The sequence below is a fragment of the Cygnus atratus genome, chromosome 8 (assembly GCF_013377495.2).
Source record: "Cygnus atratus isolate AKBS03 ecotype Queensland, Australia chromosome 8, CAtr_DNAZoo_HiC_assembly, whole genome shotgun sequence".
In the NCBI taxonomy this organism is placed as follows: Eukaryota; Metazoa; Chordata; class Aves; order Anseriformes; family Anatidae; genus Cygnus; species Cygnus atratus.
The window spans coordinates 28,761,305-28,777,560 of record NC_066369.1 but is presented as its reverse complement, the minus strand read 5'-3'; the positions used below and the strand labels follow the sequence as shown (position 1 = coordinate 28,777,560).

The 16,256-nt window shown below is 46.8% G+C and overlaps 2 protein-coding genes across 2 annotated transcripts in view; one reads left to right on the top strand and one right to left on the bottom strand.

The window, feature by feature from the left end:
• FGGY (FGGY carbohydrate kinase domain containing) overlaps positions 1-16,256 on the bottom strand; it is a 308,806-nt gene that overhangs the window by 274,350 nt on the left and 18,200 nt on the right. Inside the window, exons 4-5 of the mRNA XM_035538252.2 lie at positions 5,017-5,163; positions 3,194-3,315 (exon numbers count right to left, since the gene is read on the bottom strand). The gene's annotated coding sequence lies outside the window, so the exon portion shown is untranslated. The remainder of the gene's footprint in view (positions 1-3,193; positions 3,316-5,016; positions 5,164-16,256) is intronic.
• On the top strand, positions 9,169-10,966 carry JUN (Jun proto-oncogene, AP-1 transcription factor subunit). Its single transcript, XM_035538255.1, has one exon. The coding sequence runs from the start codon at positions 9,354-9,356 to the stop codon at positions 10,299-10,301; it is 948 nt and encodes a 315-aa protein (XP_035394148.1). The 5' UTR covers positions 9,169-9,353; the 3' UTR covers positions 10,302-10,966.

The window sequence follows — 16,256 nt, the reverse complement described above, 5'->3', positions numbered from 1 at the left end:
CCTAAACTTAAAATGGGCACTACGCAGAACCTGCACAACTGGAACACCTATAAAATGCCCTGTAAGCAGCTGCCAGTGGATTCATAAGGTTTGAGAGTTAATTTCCATTTATCAGCTAAGATTCAGTGACACCCCTGCTACTCATTTCTGTTGCTCTCTGCTGTGCTCTGTCAAGATACAGCACACGGAGGAAGCAGGAGCTCAGACAAGAACTGGAAACATCTCCTTCACGTGGGGAGGTGCCCTGCTAAGAAACTGCTTATTGAACCTGACAGTGAGTGCGTAAATAACATTAGAGGGAGTGCTCACACATGTACTCCCGATAAAGGGGAGGACAAGGCGGTGAAAGTCAGAGCTATTACAAGACAAATACAAATTAATGATACTGGTTTTAATCTCCAGGGTACTAAAATATTTTTGAGAGCTCCCAGTATTAGGGGGAGGAGAGAGGGAGAGAAAAAGGAGTGGGGGGAGCAGTGAGCTCTGCTGAAGATTTTCCTATAGTTTGTATCACCTTTTGTGGGGGAAAAAATAACAAAACATTCTAGAAAAAGCAACAGAGGATTTTGAAGCTAGCAGCAAAGCACTTGCTTGATAAAACTTTCTAAAAGGTAGCTTGCTCTTTGCTAAAACTTCCCAGGAGGCCTCAAAAAGCACTCTGGGCATGTGCTTTAATAGACAGCTTTGCATATGAAATGCTGTTTGGTTCAGAAAAGTTGTGTATTTTTACCATGTGGTTATTGCTGTCAATTGTCCCCTGATCACTGATCTGTGAGAAGCAAAATCGTAGTCAGAGCTACCACAAAGATAAAAGCACAACTATTGATGTTCATGGGATTTTCTACGTCCCCCCTCCCTACTCTGGAACTTTAACCCCTTAGTGACTGCTGACATGTATACCGTCTGTTTGCCTGTCCCGTGGGCCACCTGGAAAGCATCAGCACTCTAAGAAGAAAATTGCGATTGCAATGCGCGCAGAATTTCCTTCAAACGAAAGCTCGCTGCCCACTACCATTTCCCAGCCAGGTATATTGTTCTATCACCACCCATATCAAATTCAAGCGCGGAGACGTGTTTACAGTACGTGCAGCGGCTCAGATAGGCTGGGCTGTTGCAATCCTGTCGCAATCCTGCGCAGAAAACCGAACGTTCACGCTGGCATGCTGCTCCCACGCCCTCCCCTCTTCAGGCTTTACATTAACTCGGTGACACCCTGCTAGGCACAAGGTTTATTTACACAACACTAAGTCTTGAGACGAGCCTTTGTTTGACGGCAGCGTTGACAGGCTTATGAAGCACCACTGCCTGTAGTAAAGGTGCACTAAGACCCAACTGAGGACCACGTATGAATGAAACGCTTTGAAAGCCGCCTGATTGAGTTTCCAGCTGCAGCACAATTCTCTTTTAGCCAGGAGCTGCTGGGACAAGCTAGCAAAGTTCCTGGCTCTCAGGGAGACCAGTGAATTGCACTAATGTGGTGCTTCCACGAGGACTTTAATCCGGCATATGCTGGCGACACCCTGAATAGAAGCAAATCTCTCCTTCCCCAGCCATTCAGGTTTTTTGCTGGGGTAAGATCTGAACTGGATGCATTTCCCAATGCACTTCACCTCATGGTTGTGTCAGCGCAAGGGAGGGGACAGCGTGGGAGCAGGAAGAGGGCAGGACTGCCTCTTTTGTCAGCAGAGCCGGCCCAAAGCACTTGGGGAACTAATGACGTAGTAAATTGTGCTGATTTACATCTGTTCCTTGGATTTCCTTAAATATCACTGCTATGCATTTTCAAACATAGCAGAGACGTAAAAGCACGCAAGAAAGTTTAGGTGCAGATGTGTTGATGGAGGTGTCAAAGGGGCTATAAGCATCACCTCTGCAGTGATGCCCAGTCATGAGAGCAGGGAGTGGCTGTTGCACTCACCCTCTTCCCCAAAGGGTGTAAAATTCAGACGAGTTCCTGTGTTTCACATGGTATCTTCTCGTCAGAGTTTTGGACTAAGTATCAAGACCTTTTATTCAAAGACACTGTGCGATTTTGGAGAGGTGTTGATCACTGTACCTCAGCTATCCCCTTCTGGGAAACTGACATGTAATACTTCCTCCTACACAGCATTTCCGACATTAACAACTCCAAATCATTGTCAGAACCTCTCATAGCAAAGACTCTAAATGAAATGGGGAGGGGAAAGGAAAAAAAAATAAAATAAAAAGCAGATCCATAGCAGCAGGAAGATAGAAGATATTTGGTCAAAATGTCACGAGCGACCAGAGAGTGAAAATGGCATAAAACTCTGTGCCAGTGTATGCTCTACACAGTTCTGGGTCAGATTCAAAATGCATTACAAGGCTGACGAACCAATGAAAACATCAATGGCTGATATCTTAAAAGCAAGCAGGGCCAGTAACAAATGCTTCATACCAGTAAGTTAATCCTAGATATTCTTCCAGACGAAATTCCATTCCTTTTCTGTACCTATTTTCTTAATGCATTTTTAGAAATAAAAGTAGTTCATACCACTCGCATGGCATTTTTTTCCACATAGAGCTTCATGCTTTCCTACAACCTCGGTCTCATTATACCCATTTTACAGGCAGGCAAACCAAGCCACAGAGATCCAAAAGTGACTTGAGGTCATTCAGCGTGGAAGCAAAACCAGGGAAAGCTGCGGTTCTATCCCATTTGAGTTTACTGGGTTCTCCTGTTTTTCTCTACTGGCATACAGAAAATAAAATTACTTCTCATTATACTTGTCAGGCAGCATTAAAGAGGTGAACATATTTTTGCTTCACCTTGTAAATTCTTTTGGTTGTCTTGATGGGATATATATTCCCCACCACTACTGCTACAGGGTTAGGTAAATGCTTTGCAGACCAAGAACATAAAGGTGAAATATATTGCTCTTCTTATTAATATTTATATAATCATCTAGGGCTGGAATTGGCTATCGTTGAATTGACCTCAGATCTTTGACATAAATGCCTATTTGAAGCACCTGGCAATAGGCTGGAAGCATCCACACCCAGAACTTCTTTGTCCGGGCTTGCAGATTTGCCAGCCACACGCCTTTTCCTATACTGACTGCAAGGAACGCAATAGCTGGAGAACATCGGCACAAAACATGCTTATATAGAACAAGGCTACGCTGTACCATTAGCTCTTACAACACGTGTGCTTAACCTCTCTCCCATGACTTACCTGAGTCCGCAGCCCATTCTTAGCTGAACAGAAGTCTCTGCAACTATGTGCACGTTACAGCTGGTACCCAGATCTCTAAATACCATGCAGCCAGTTTTGGAATGTCTTTCTAGTTGTGCTCCCTAAAACAAACAAACAAAAAACCAGCTGAATTTCAATTAGCAGCCATCACAGCCCTTAGGCATTTGCTTTATTATTGTTCTTTTATCCTTAAAATTTTCCTTGATCTCATGAGCTTGTTTCTAATATATTCAAATGTTATGGCTCTTTATATGTTTCATATGTTCTCAACAGACTGTGTAAACAGTCCTGTGAGCTGACCAGCGTGTCTGCCAAGTGCACTGCCTGCTGTTCATGCAGCGTTTCCTCTAGCATGTATGCGAGCAGTGCTCCTGAACCCACTGTAAAAAGCAACAGCTCAGGTAGGGATCAGTATCAGGCCTGGACAGAATTTTCCCTCTCCACCTCCTCTCTGAAACAAGGGAAGGTACAGGCACTGCAGTGTCGGCAACTGCCTGTAATTTTTTCTGAATGAAAGAGGCAAAAACTGCAGTTTTGAGGGTTTTAAGTAGCTTGGTTCTTCTCCTGAGGGGGGAAGCCACAGAGTGGCTGCTGTGGACAGGACCCTGAGGGCGTTTCCACCCTGAGGGGACACGGCGGCCTGGCCTGGCTGGTAGCAGCTATGCAGCCACCGTGTGGTATGTCAGCTGTGACCAGAGATCAGGTTGTTTATTACTAATCAGATAGGACAGAGGAGAAGGAGCAGCCTAGCAGCACCTTCTCCAAAACCAAAGTCTTTAATTGTGTTTGTGTTTTCAGGTATTATCCTACCTTTTCTCCTACGTGCCCTTTTCCCCCTACAGTTGCCTCTTTGGCAACCCTGGCTGCTCCCACACCATGACTCCAACTCAAATGACTGTCATCCAGAGGGAATGTTTCCATTTGAATGACATGAGCAGGCACTCTGTAAACTTCCCCACAGGCTCTGCCACTATAATCCCCAGGAAGGAGCAACCTGCAGGACCTACTTTCACTGTTCAGTGCTTTCTCTGTTTATTGCTACCACTGTCAGAGTGAAAACCATCACTCAGATTCAGACAAGAGTCCTTACATCTGCCGGCCACCAACCACTGGTGATACTCAGAAACTTGCTGTCCACATCCAGACCTGAACCCACAGCACTGGGAAGGAAAGCCTGATTTCTCATTGGAAATTCCTGTGCTCTGTGGTGCTTTACGCTAGGCATTTCTGGTCTCACGCTGACTTGCTTCCTTTCCTTCTCCTGTTGCAAGCACTGCTCTATCCCAGGTTGCCAGGAGCCTACTGTTCCAGCAGCTGCTAAGACAGAGTGAGGTGTCAACTTTGAAAGGATGCCAGATTGTTTATTAATTAAAAGGCCAAGCATTCTGTGTCGTTCTGAGACCCAAATCAAAACTGACCTATCCTACCAAGGGCTCTCAGTGGTTAAATCTGGTTATTCTCAGGCATTCAGTCACAATTGGCAACCATAAATCAACGCATTTTGTTGTCACTGCTTACTTTAATACATGTTTACAAAAATATCAAAATGCCAGAAAGCCATCTTCAATTCTTCACAGTGAAACCGCCTCAATTTGAACCTGAACAAACACATACTTCCAGTGGGATCTTTGTTCTCAAACACAGCAAATAGCTTTTTGAAGGTGTTCATCTGCCTCCCCAGCACTCAGCATTAGCAGGCTTCTATTTGTATGTTAAATTTTTTTTCGTACTGCCAGCCCACAACGCTGAGCGCAGCCGTCTGCTTCCCATATGCCACACGTCCTCCCTCCTCTACTGCTTACCTTCAAACCCACTTCACTCTTTGGGCTCCCACTGCGGATCAACTGCCATCCTGCCAGCCTGGGTTGTGCACAGAGGATTTTTCTGGCTGTAAGCTCCACAGGAGGGGAACTTTGCACAGCTCTCCATTTCTCAGAGCACCGGGTACACTACGGTATAGAAGGAATGAACACGGAGGTATTAATGGTGTGACATTTAGGTTTTTAACACCCTAAAACGCATGGGGAACAATACCTTAGGGTCCCTTTCAGACTCATCTCTAAACAATGTAGCTAACTTCCATTCAGACATTTTTTTCATCACAAATTATGCAAATACACACAGCTGTTTGAATAACAAAAACAGTTCATTAATTATTTGTAAATATATTTCTGAGTACTTGCAGTGACAACTCCAGTCCTCTATAAAGCTGGCTGGGAATGTAAAAAGAAATAATACCAAGCAATCTAGTATAGATAACTATTGGGTAAACAGGAGGTCACCCTTTCCACTCTGGAGACAATCACATTAAATATTTCACTCGTATTTTGCTGCACATGAAACATCCAAAGTTTGTTTGAATTGCTCAGACAGCATTCTTAAGAAAACGAAAAAATATATATATGTTTTTAGTAGTTCCTCCCTTACTTCTGCACTCTCTCTGTTTACAGTCAGCGTTGCTGTCCTGCCCCAGAGGTAACCCAACAGGTCTTGCAAAGTCTCCTAACTTTGCCCCACCTCCATCATTCACAATCTTGTCTCCCTAACCTACTCATTTTCTTCCATTCCACAAACTAGTAGTTTCAAAGAAATTCAGAGATTAATTAAAATGATTGGTGGGATGAGTAGGTGAGGGGGACAGGCTAAAGGGCTTGACAAGAAGAAAGATGAAAAGGACTAAACGCATATAGCTTGGTTATGCGATGACTAATGGAGGGTGGAGGAGATGGACACGATATTCATTTACAAGTGCTTATGGTTCTGAGGAGCCCTTTTCATGTGCAAAGAGAAGACCAGCTCAAGACGAGCCTTCTGTTTTACAGAGTTGGTTTCGGTGTCCTTCACTTGAAGCTCAGAGCCTCCTTTTTCCCCCAGCCTGTACACTCCCACCTCTCCCTCAAATCCTCAAATACACGTTTTGAATTCGGCTCAGCTGGCAGCCAGACGCCGTTCCTGGATCTCCACCTGGCCACACGAGCCCCAGTGAGGGCAAAGAGCAGAAGGAGCGGCCGAGGAAGGCGGAAGCTGGGGGCGGCCGGCGGGGCACCTCTGCCACACCTCTGGCGCTGCAGACGGTGGATTTGAACCGGCTCCGAAAACACACCTTGAGGAACCGGGGAGGAACTGGGAGCACCAGCACCTGAGAGTTATTTTTCCTTCACCTTAACCCTAAGGAAACTCTGCTCCTCATGCCCTCGCACTCACAACTTCTTGTACTGTGCTCTGATATAGTAAATAAAAGAAAAACACTTGCTCTTTCTGACTCCTCAAACTCCCCCTTCCCTTAGCAAGGGAGACCTGCTCCATAGCAATTCCTCAGGCAAGTGGAAAGCAGTGTGAGAAGGTTTACGGATTCCCACTCTTACTCACTTTGTGCAGAGGCGAGGCAGGATATCACATTTGAAAGCATGAAGTGAGTAAAAAAAAAAGAAATGAAGAGAATCGTTTATGTAATAAAAATATTGCGGAAACTCCTCTAATGCTGTAATGCATTTAAGTTTAAAAAAAGAAAAACTGCATGGAAGTGTTTTCCTTCTGCGAGCACTGTTTCCAATACAAAAATAGTAAAACTACCATTTATCCTTTTTTTTTTTCCAAATGGTCTAGAAATAAGCCAAGAGCACTTGATACGGGCCTGAAACAAAACAACCAATCTATTTATTCCTGAACTCCAAAAATAATTTAGATGGACGTAGCATGCGTAAGTTATTTTAATTTGTCCCTGAAAAGCCATTTAATTATTCAGATTATCTGATTGCCTCAGTCAGTCTTGTATTGATTGATTAGAGAACTTTATAAATCAAAATCTGCATTACTGCTGGTCAGAGCATCTGCCTCGCACAGCAATGGAGAGACGGGGCTAATTTCCAGTCCCTACCCACAAGTTAGTTTATTGAGACATGTAAATGGCTACAGTTTATAGATGGGTCGGTAAGTGTTCCTTCATACCACTAAAGCAGTATTTACTTAAGGACATCAGGAAGGGGGGATAAGAGCCCTAAAGTAATAGCTGATTAATAAATCAGGGCATAGTCACCAAAAACTCCCAGCTCCCTGGCTAAGGGCCATGAAGGCTTGCTGTCCCCCAGTGGACAGGGCCAAATCCTGGCGAACTATCTGCTGCACTTGGTGACCCTCAGACAGGGAACCCAAAACCTGATCCCAGCCTGCTCACCACTCGTCCCCCTGTTGGGATCAGACGGTAGAAAATCCCCTTGGAGCAGCAAAGAGCATTTGTCTTTGCTTTCAGAGCTCTCCTGCTACGCTCAGCCTTTATGACCAACCTGTCTGCCTGCTGCCAGCCTCGACCAAGTAACCTCTAAGCGAGTAGCAATTAACATAATGAGTGGACTGATGGGTGTCCCCCATAGCTATGGGCCTCGGTACCAACACGTCTCCAGCAAACTGGAATGTCTAGTCCTGAAACTGCACTTCTGTAAAAGGAAGGAAGCAAAAAACTAAAAGGGGTGGGGGATTAAAGAAAAAAAGGGCAAAAACCACCCCACCTAAGGGACTTCAGGCGATTATCTCCAGCCCAGTCCAGCGCTCAGTGAAGTAACGAAAAACTTGGGTTGACACCGGTGGGGCTGAACGGGCCGGGCCATACGGGCAGTTACGGGGTTAGGGTGGTTAAAGGTGCGCTGACTGTGTTCCTGAACATGGCTTTCTAGGACAAAACTGAGGCGCAGAGAAAACAAAAAGAAGTCTGAGAAATTGAGTACGTCAAGAATTGATTGAATAACTTTCATTGGGGTTATTTGTCTGAGGGGACTTTATCTATACAGGATTCAGATAAAGTGAATGGTTTGCCACGGCTTCCAACGTAACAGAAACCAGGAAAAAAACAAAAAAACTTTTTATTTAAAAGTCATTATTCAGAAGCCTCCGTGCAGCAAACTACTTGAGATTCAGGCCTCCCTTTTCTCCCAACTTTCCTCCTTGCGCAGCCGGGCCCTCGGTAAACACCAGCCCCGCGCTGCCCGATGCTGACGGGGGATCGGTCAGGGGCTGTGCCGGGGAGCTCCGGGCACACGAGCGGGGCCGGGCTCGCACCTCACAGACGGGGCGCTGGGGCTGCGGGGAGCCAGGGGCGGCTCTGAGGCGCTCAGGCAGTGCGTCGGTGACAAATTCCTGTCACAAATCCTTGGGGGATTTCTGCGAACCCATCTGTTTGTCCCGTGTTAGACGCCAGGAAGGAGTTAAACACCACGCAGCGCGCTGAGGGATTTCAGAGGTTTTATTATGCGTGCTCCCCTTCCTCCCCCCTCCTCCTCCTCCTCCTTCTCCCCCCCCCACCTCCCGGCCAGGCCCAGATGGGGGGCGGAGCCTCCCGGTGCCCGCCCCGGCCCTGCCCGGAAGCGGCCGCGGCGCGGCGGGGAAGTCACGTGAGCGCTCCCCTCCCCTCAGCGCCGCCTCGGGGCCGTACCACTGCTGAGGCGTGGGGGGGGGGGAGGGGGGTGGTGTGGCGGTGTATGTGTGGAAATGCCGGCCCCGCGGTGCGAGCGGCTGCACCTCGCAGCACGCCCCTCGTGGCCGGCGGGGGGTCCGAGCGGGGCGGGCGGAGGGAGGGGAGAAGAAGGGAGAAGGGAGGCGGCGGCGCCCCCCCCCCCGTGCCGGCGGTGCGGTTGGTACGCTCCGGCTGAGGAGGCGTCCGGCGGCGTCCAACCCGCGCGGCGCGCGGGCGGGCTGCGGTTAACCAGATATTCAAAACGCACTACGTCAGCCCACAGTGCCCCGCGCCGGCCGCCAGCATTACCTCATCCCACAGTGCCCCGCGGCGCGCGCTCCGAAGCTTCTAGGGGGCGGGGGTCGCCATGGCGACGGGGCCGAGGGCCCGCCCCCCCCGGGGAGAGGCGGCGGCAGCCAATGGGGAGCCGGCGGGGTGACATCATGGGCTATTTTTAGCCGGCGGCCGGCCGCTGATAAGCCAAGGGCTGCACGCCGCCAGCGGGCTCAGAGCGCGGCGCGGGCGGGCGGGACGGAGGGCAGGCGGCAGCAGCAGCGCGGGGCCGGCCGCCGTGAGGGGACCGTGAGGGAGCCGGGGCGGGCGGCGGCGGCAGGAGCGGCGGCGGCGGCCCGGCCGGGCGTCGGGCGGGCTCCGGGAGAAGCTGGGCTCCCGGCTCCGTCCGCGCCCCGTTCTATGAGCGCGAAGATGGAGCCTACCTTCTACGACGACGCGCTGAACGGCGGCTTCGCGCCGCCGGAGAGCGGCGGGTACGGATACAATAACGCCAAGGTGCTGAAGCAGAGCATGACGCTGAACCTGGCGGACCCCGGCAGCAACCTGAAGCCGCACCTGCGGAACAAGAGCGCCGAGCTGCTCACCTCGCCCGACGTGGGCCTCCTGAAGCTGGCCTCGCCCGAGCTGGAGCGCCTCATCATCCAGTCGAGCAACGGGCTGATCACCACCACGCCGACCCCCACGCAGTTCCTCTGCCCCAAGAACGTGACGGACGAGCAGGAGGGCTTCGCCGAGGGCTTCGTCCGGGCGCTGGCCGAGCTGCACAACCAGAACACGCTGCCCAGCGTCACCTCGGCCGCCCAGCCCGTCAGCGGCGGCATGGCACCTGTGTCGTCCATGGCCAGCGGCGGCGGCAGCTTCAACGCCGGCCTGCACAGCGAGCCCCCCGTCTACGCCAACCTCAGCAACTTCAACCCCAACGCGCTCAGCTCGGCGCCCAGCTACAACGCCAACGGCATGGGCTACGCGCCGCAGCACCACCTAAACGCCCAGATGCCCGTGCAGCACCCCAGGCTTCAGGCTCTGAAGGAGGAGCCGCAGACTGTCCCCGAGATGCCGGGGGAGACCCCTCCCCTGTCCCCCATTGACATGGAGTCGCAGGAGAGAATCAAAGCCGAGCGAAAGCGCATGAGAAACAGAATCGCCGCGTCCAAGTGCCGGAAAAGGAAGTTGGAAAGGATTGCCAGGTTGGAGGAAAAAGTGAAAACTTTGAAAGCCCAGAACTCAGAGCTGGCATCCACTGCCAACATGCTCAGAGAACAGGTTGCACAGCTTAAGCAGAAGGTCATGAACCATGTCAACAGCGGGTGCCAGCTAATGCTCACACAACAGTTGCAAACGTTTTGAAGAGACTGGCTTAAAAACGTGAACTGTGATATTGTGGTATAACCCAACGACAGACCCGAAGCGGCAGATGCGTAAAGCTAATGGTAAGAGCTGAAAGGCTGAGTCCTGCCTGTGCTCTGCAAAGCGCATGTGTGGAAAGACTGGCAAGCCTTCAGCCCGAGTTGGTGAAGCAGCCAGCACTGCTCCGAGAAGTGCTGTTCCTGCTCAGAGACGTCAGATCTTCGTTTAACATTGACCAAGACCTGCATGGACCTAACATTCGATGATCATTCAGTATTAAAGGTTAAACTGCAATAGAAACTGTAGATTGCTTTATGTAGTATTCCTTAAGAAACAAAAAGTGGGAGGGAGGTTTTGTGGGGAGGCTGATAAACAAAAAAGAACTGTTCTGCCTGCCTTCAAGTAAATCGTGTATGTACATATCTTTTTTTATTTTATTTTATGAAAGTTGATTAATGTCAATAAACTACTTCATGACTTTGTAAGTTATTTTTATGTTGTTTATTTGGGCGCTGCCCAGTATTGTTTGTAAATAAGAGGCTTTTTTTTAGCACTCTGAGTTTACCATTTGTAATAAAGTATAATTTTTTTAATGTTTCTGTTTCTGGAAAAAAAATCTAGAAGGTTCTATTATATTTAAGAAAAAATAAAATACTTAAAATGCATTTCCTCCTCACACTTTTTTTTGCCAGTACCTGAGTTGGGAAAATGCCCTTTATGCTGAACTCTAAAGGGCAGGGATTATGTTAAATTTACTCTGTAACTACAGGCATGTCCTGGAGAACGTGTGAGGAGGAGAGGGGGGGGAACCAGATCCCGGGCGCTACACAAATACAACTTTTTCAGTTGTCTTGAAGTTGTAGTTACTAATCTTAACCTGAGCAGATCGCCTGCTGTGTCCCGGTGGCCCAGCTGAGGCAGCTGACCTAACTCCAAGCAGAGCGCAGAGGGGCGGCCGGTGTGGGAAGCTGCTCCACAACTCTTAGTGGCTGCTTGTGCTCCTGCGTGCCTTTCCATTAAACTAATGCCCTCAGCAGGATCAGGCAAGAGGCTGTGTTTGTTTTTTTTTTCTTTAAAAAAACAACAACAAACACCTCTAGACTTCAAAAGCAGAAATGGTCACCTTTATCCCTGCATGTTCTTTCCAAGGTAAGAGGTAATCTTTGGTAATATTTGTGACTATGCTGTTGTCAGCAGTAAATAACTTTATAACTCTCTGTACCTTGAAATCCCTTCCCTTCAGGTGTTACTGCAAGTCCCAAACGTTTTAGCACTAGGAAAGCTGGGAAAACTGCCTGGCAGGAAATGAAAAGACATGGGAGGAACTTTTCTGGCACTTCCCATATAGTTTAAATAAAAACTTGGTTTTTAGTACAATGATGTAAATATATACCTTAGAAACATACTACTTAACTCTTTGGGGAAATGATTTTGGTGCCAGATTTTTTAGAACACTGTACCCGTTTCATGAGTATATATTTGAGGGGAGATCAGATGTTTTCCTGCATGATGTTTATGGCCAAAGAGGTAAGAGGAAAAACATACCATCAAAAGAGAGGCAGAAAATACTAAGAATTATTAGAGAAGTAACAATATTAACTTTTCAGAGCAGGCAGTCAATGTCTTTTTTTTTCCTTAAAATACAGATAGGCATAATTTCAACTGGAGCGAGTCTTGCTTAAGGTCACTTCTCCAGATGACTAGGTAACTGCGTATGTTTACCTTCACTGTTACCAAAATGATGCCCTGAAACTTGCAGCTACTGCGTGTCCAGAGACCAGTTCCTTACAGGAAGCACAGAGCTGTCTCTTCTGACTGATTTAATTTGGGGGGGCGGAGGGACACATTTTATATGATCTTTATCCTGTGAGGCGTTGTTTTAATGTTTTAACTGTCTGGTGGTGATATCCTTCCACGTCGTAGCCCAAGTGTCAAGGTAGGCGAGCGTTCAGATGCTGTTTGCTGCTGCCAGAGGAATAGGCTTGTAACAACACCAACCAAACAAAGGGTTACTAGGAGGATACTGCAGTTTGCCAAGAGTACATTTTGCTGATGTCAGCAACCCGGAAGGTAAGTTGATTTTGACCATATGTAGGAATAGACAGCAGAGGGATAATACACAGCACTGCTGGGTGTGGTTTTACAGGGATTTAGCAAGTGCCAACTAGCAAAATAAGCAGGGCAAGGAGATTAATTACCTGCAAAGGTGCCTGCTTAACTCAACAGTGCTGGGTTATGGAATAGATGTTACTAGCAAGCATTTTGCTTAATCACCTAATTACGCAAAAAAATAAATACATTATATAAAATACTATGTTAATTAAATACAGCTGAGTGACAGTCTGCTCCACCCCATCCTAATGCGCGCACAGACACTTCGCGTTGCGGTTACGTCTCGTCCCTCTCCAGCACGACGCTCCGTGGCACCGGCACAAAGTCACCGAGGAGCAGCGCTGCTCCCTACGTGGGCACCGGCCGGCTGGCGTGACGTGGGCTGCTGGGCTCGGCCCAGCCCGGCAGAGACGCTGCCATCGAGCAAGGTGGGTTTTGGTGCCAACGTGCAGAGCCGCAAGGAGACGAGGGGCACCGGAGCACGAATCCTTTCTTAAACCTCGTGTCAGGATCAGGCCCGAGACGAGGCAAAGAAAGTTTGCGTCGCCTCCGTCTGTTTTGTACACAGCGTGGTGGGCTGTGAGCCTGTCGCTGCATGGTTCACTTCAGCAGAGACTAAAATTCAGCACTCTTCGCGTATTACTAGATGGCTCGGTAATCAATACACATGACTGTAACGAAAGACATGCGTGCGTTTATATGTGGTGAAATGTAAAGTTTTAACACCTACTTAACTTGAGATTAAAATTGCCTAATGCATTGTGCGCCTCGCTTCTATAAGGAAAAGTCAGCTCTCTGAGATTCAGAAAGAAACTCTCTTTTTGTTGCCCCAGCTGTACTCACAAGGGAATATTTTGCAAATAACAGCATTGTGAACATGTATTTTGTTTGGCTGTGAGTGTTGTCAACGGATTCAGGAAGTGAAGTCAGAAAAAGGCAGGGTTTCAAACAGGGCAGGCTGTGCAGAAATGCCTAGGCAAAGAGCGGCTAATCAGAACAACATGTTTGGGTTACGGAGATATTAATTAGAATTTGGGTCCGTGCTAACAACGGCAAGCGCCTCACACTTCTGTCCCAGGAGCAGAGGTGAGCTGCACTGGGGGTTTGACCGTGATTACTGCTGAATACTTTTAAATCCAAATTACTTGTCATTACAGAAATAGCAGTAATGATCTAACTTATTCTAGTGGCACAGAGTTGCGTACCAGCCGGTTTTAACCTCAGAGCACAGCAGCAGAGCCCTTCGTTGTTGAATTGCCCGATTCTCTGCAGGTCTGACCTCAAACCGTGGCACTTCAGTACCAGCCTAAGGCAGCGCGTGCCCACCTAATGGCAAAGCCCAACAGCCAAGAGATGCCTTGGCTATCTTTCCGTTTTACAGGAACCTGTCATGAACTGCAGAGTATCCCTCTAAACCTGCGTGGAAAACAGACTGACAGTTTTGTCCCATGCAGAAGCCTAGGGAACACGTATGTTTAATATTACCCCTCGTGCCTTCTCTGTTCTCCATCTCTTCCTCCCAACCCGTCCCCAAGACATCGGTAAAACTGGAGATTCACCCATACCAAGAAACTTAAACTAGTTCAGGCAAAGTTTGGTATATTGAAAAAAAAAAATAAAATCGCGATCATAAGTGAACACAAAATATTGCTAACAGGCAGACGGACAGCAAGGAAATAATATTTGAAATTACTGTATACAGAAACCCATTACAAAGCACAATCTACCTCAGTAACATTCGCTATGGGTCTGGTAGAAGGAAGGTGGTATTAATCTTCCAGCTAAAGAAAAGGACAGTGCAGGTGGGTTGCTTTTTGAGAAGGGATCATTCCAGAGAAGTGCTCGTTCTTTAGAATTACATGCGCTGCCAGCACCACTGCCTGCACCCAAAGACTGGCGGCAGTCCTAATTCTACACATATACATTATCGTGTGTATCGAACAGAACTGGTGCTTCTTACAAAGAGAACTTGTAGGAAGTCATCACATAATTTACCATGAAAGCCTCTGACTACTTAAACAGTTTTAAAGTGGCTTTGCACAGCAGGGCCCTCCTTTCCAATTCTGCGCATTATTCTTTGCAGTACGTTTTTGTTAAGGAACAATGGAACTTCAGAAATCAAATTAGATGTTCATCATGGTCCCTTCTGTCCTTAAATATTCAGAAATAGTAGAAACAGAGTTACAATGGGAAAGCACAGCTTTTTAAAGAGTTAATTAAATATTGAAAATGCTGCTAGTTTTCTCAGTTACAGAGTAACAACAGACATTAGGGGGAAAAAAACTAATTCAGAAAAATGAGTGAAGTACATAACCTATTTTTGAAATCTTTAGTAAGACAGAACTGAATAGGTTATGACCTGACCTGATTAATCTAAATCTCTATAAAATACCTAGAAACTAACTCTGTAAACAAAAGCAGAACTAACATTTATCCTCCTCAGTCTCACAATCACTTTGTGTTTTGAGCCTTGAATTCTCCAAGCAATTTTTATGTTGATGCCATAAACAAAAGGACCAGCAACTTGCTAGCAATCCTCCAAACTGACCTTTGTTCTTTATTCTCTTTTAAATCTAAAACAATTCCTGTGAAACCTGGCAGCTTAATAACACCGAAGATGTGGGAAACAGGACACAATTCCAGCAGATGGAGCTCAAAAACAAACAGTCCTGGAACAAGCTGCACAGATACCTGCAACACGAGATTCTGCTTAGACGGTGTAGTAGCCAGAAAAGTTGTCAGAGGAAAGCTGCTATCATGCAGATGTTTAAAAATATATAAATAAAAAATTAAGAATTAACAGCTCCACTAAATTCTTAAAATAATCACTGCAATGAGTAGGGAGATCCTGCATCATAAAATAATCACAGTTATTTCAGAGGACCCAAAGGGTCCAAAACCCAGCACCTCTGTCTGTTTTTCTGAACTCTCATCCAGGACACTAACTTAATGGGGATGACTCCTGTTATCACGCCTTTTACATCTCAGATAACAAGTCACAAAAACATGCATGATGCAGGTACGATCCAGTGAATGTTGCTATTCAAACTCACAGAGAAATTCACATAGTACCCGGTAATGAAGAGAGTTAACTTCAGAAGTTTGAATCTCCACTAGATAGATTATTGGCAGGTTTAAAAGCACAGCTTAGTACTACAAAAATTGAAGCCTACCTATTTCAAGTAATGAGATTTCAAAGTTGCTGACCTCTGCATGACCACAAATCACAGCACCTTGGCAGCTTGTGAATGAAAAGTTCATTTTCATCCAAAAGTAGTTTTAGAACTTTTAACAATAGTAAAAATTGTTGGCTGCTGCACCCACCTTACAAGCTCTGGTTGTTGCTTTATTTTCACCTTGAAAAGCGAAACACAGAAAGTTCCTCTTGAAACAAAGCCATAACACTTCAAAGATATGGGTAAGGATTTATTCAGTTTAAGGATTTATTCAGTTAGGTTATCTAGGTTAGGAGGCACCATGGGTTCTCTTTATAATCAACAGAAAAGCACATGCATCTTCAGAGAGAGGGGCTTGGGTAAACTACATGGCTAACGGGAAGTGCCTGTAAGTCAGCTGTCTCGTTCTTTAACTTAAAAGCCTCTGCTCCGATAGGATGAAACCTGGCTCTAATGATTACCTGATTAGGATCAGCAGACAATTCCTTTTACTAAACGGAAAAGTTCTGTAAACATCCACCATGTGTTAGCAATGAATAACTTTCCATATGCAAAGTTTTATTCTACTGCATCACACATATAATGTACGCTATTTTTCCCTATACAAACAATAAAGTATCCCCAAACATTAACTGTTCAAAACTCCTTACAACAAGTCATTAAAAAC

Excerpts from the sequence above, each read along its gene's own strand:
- JUN (XM_035538255.1), top strand. The coding sequence starts at position 9,354 with ATGAGCGCGAAGATGGAGCCTACCTTCTACGACGACGCGCTGAACGGC.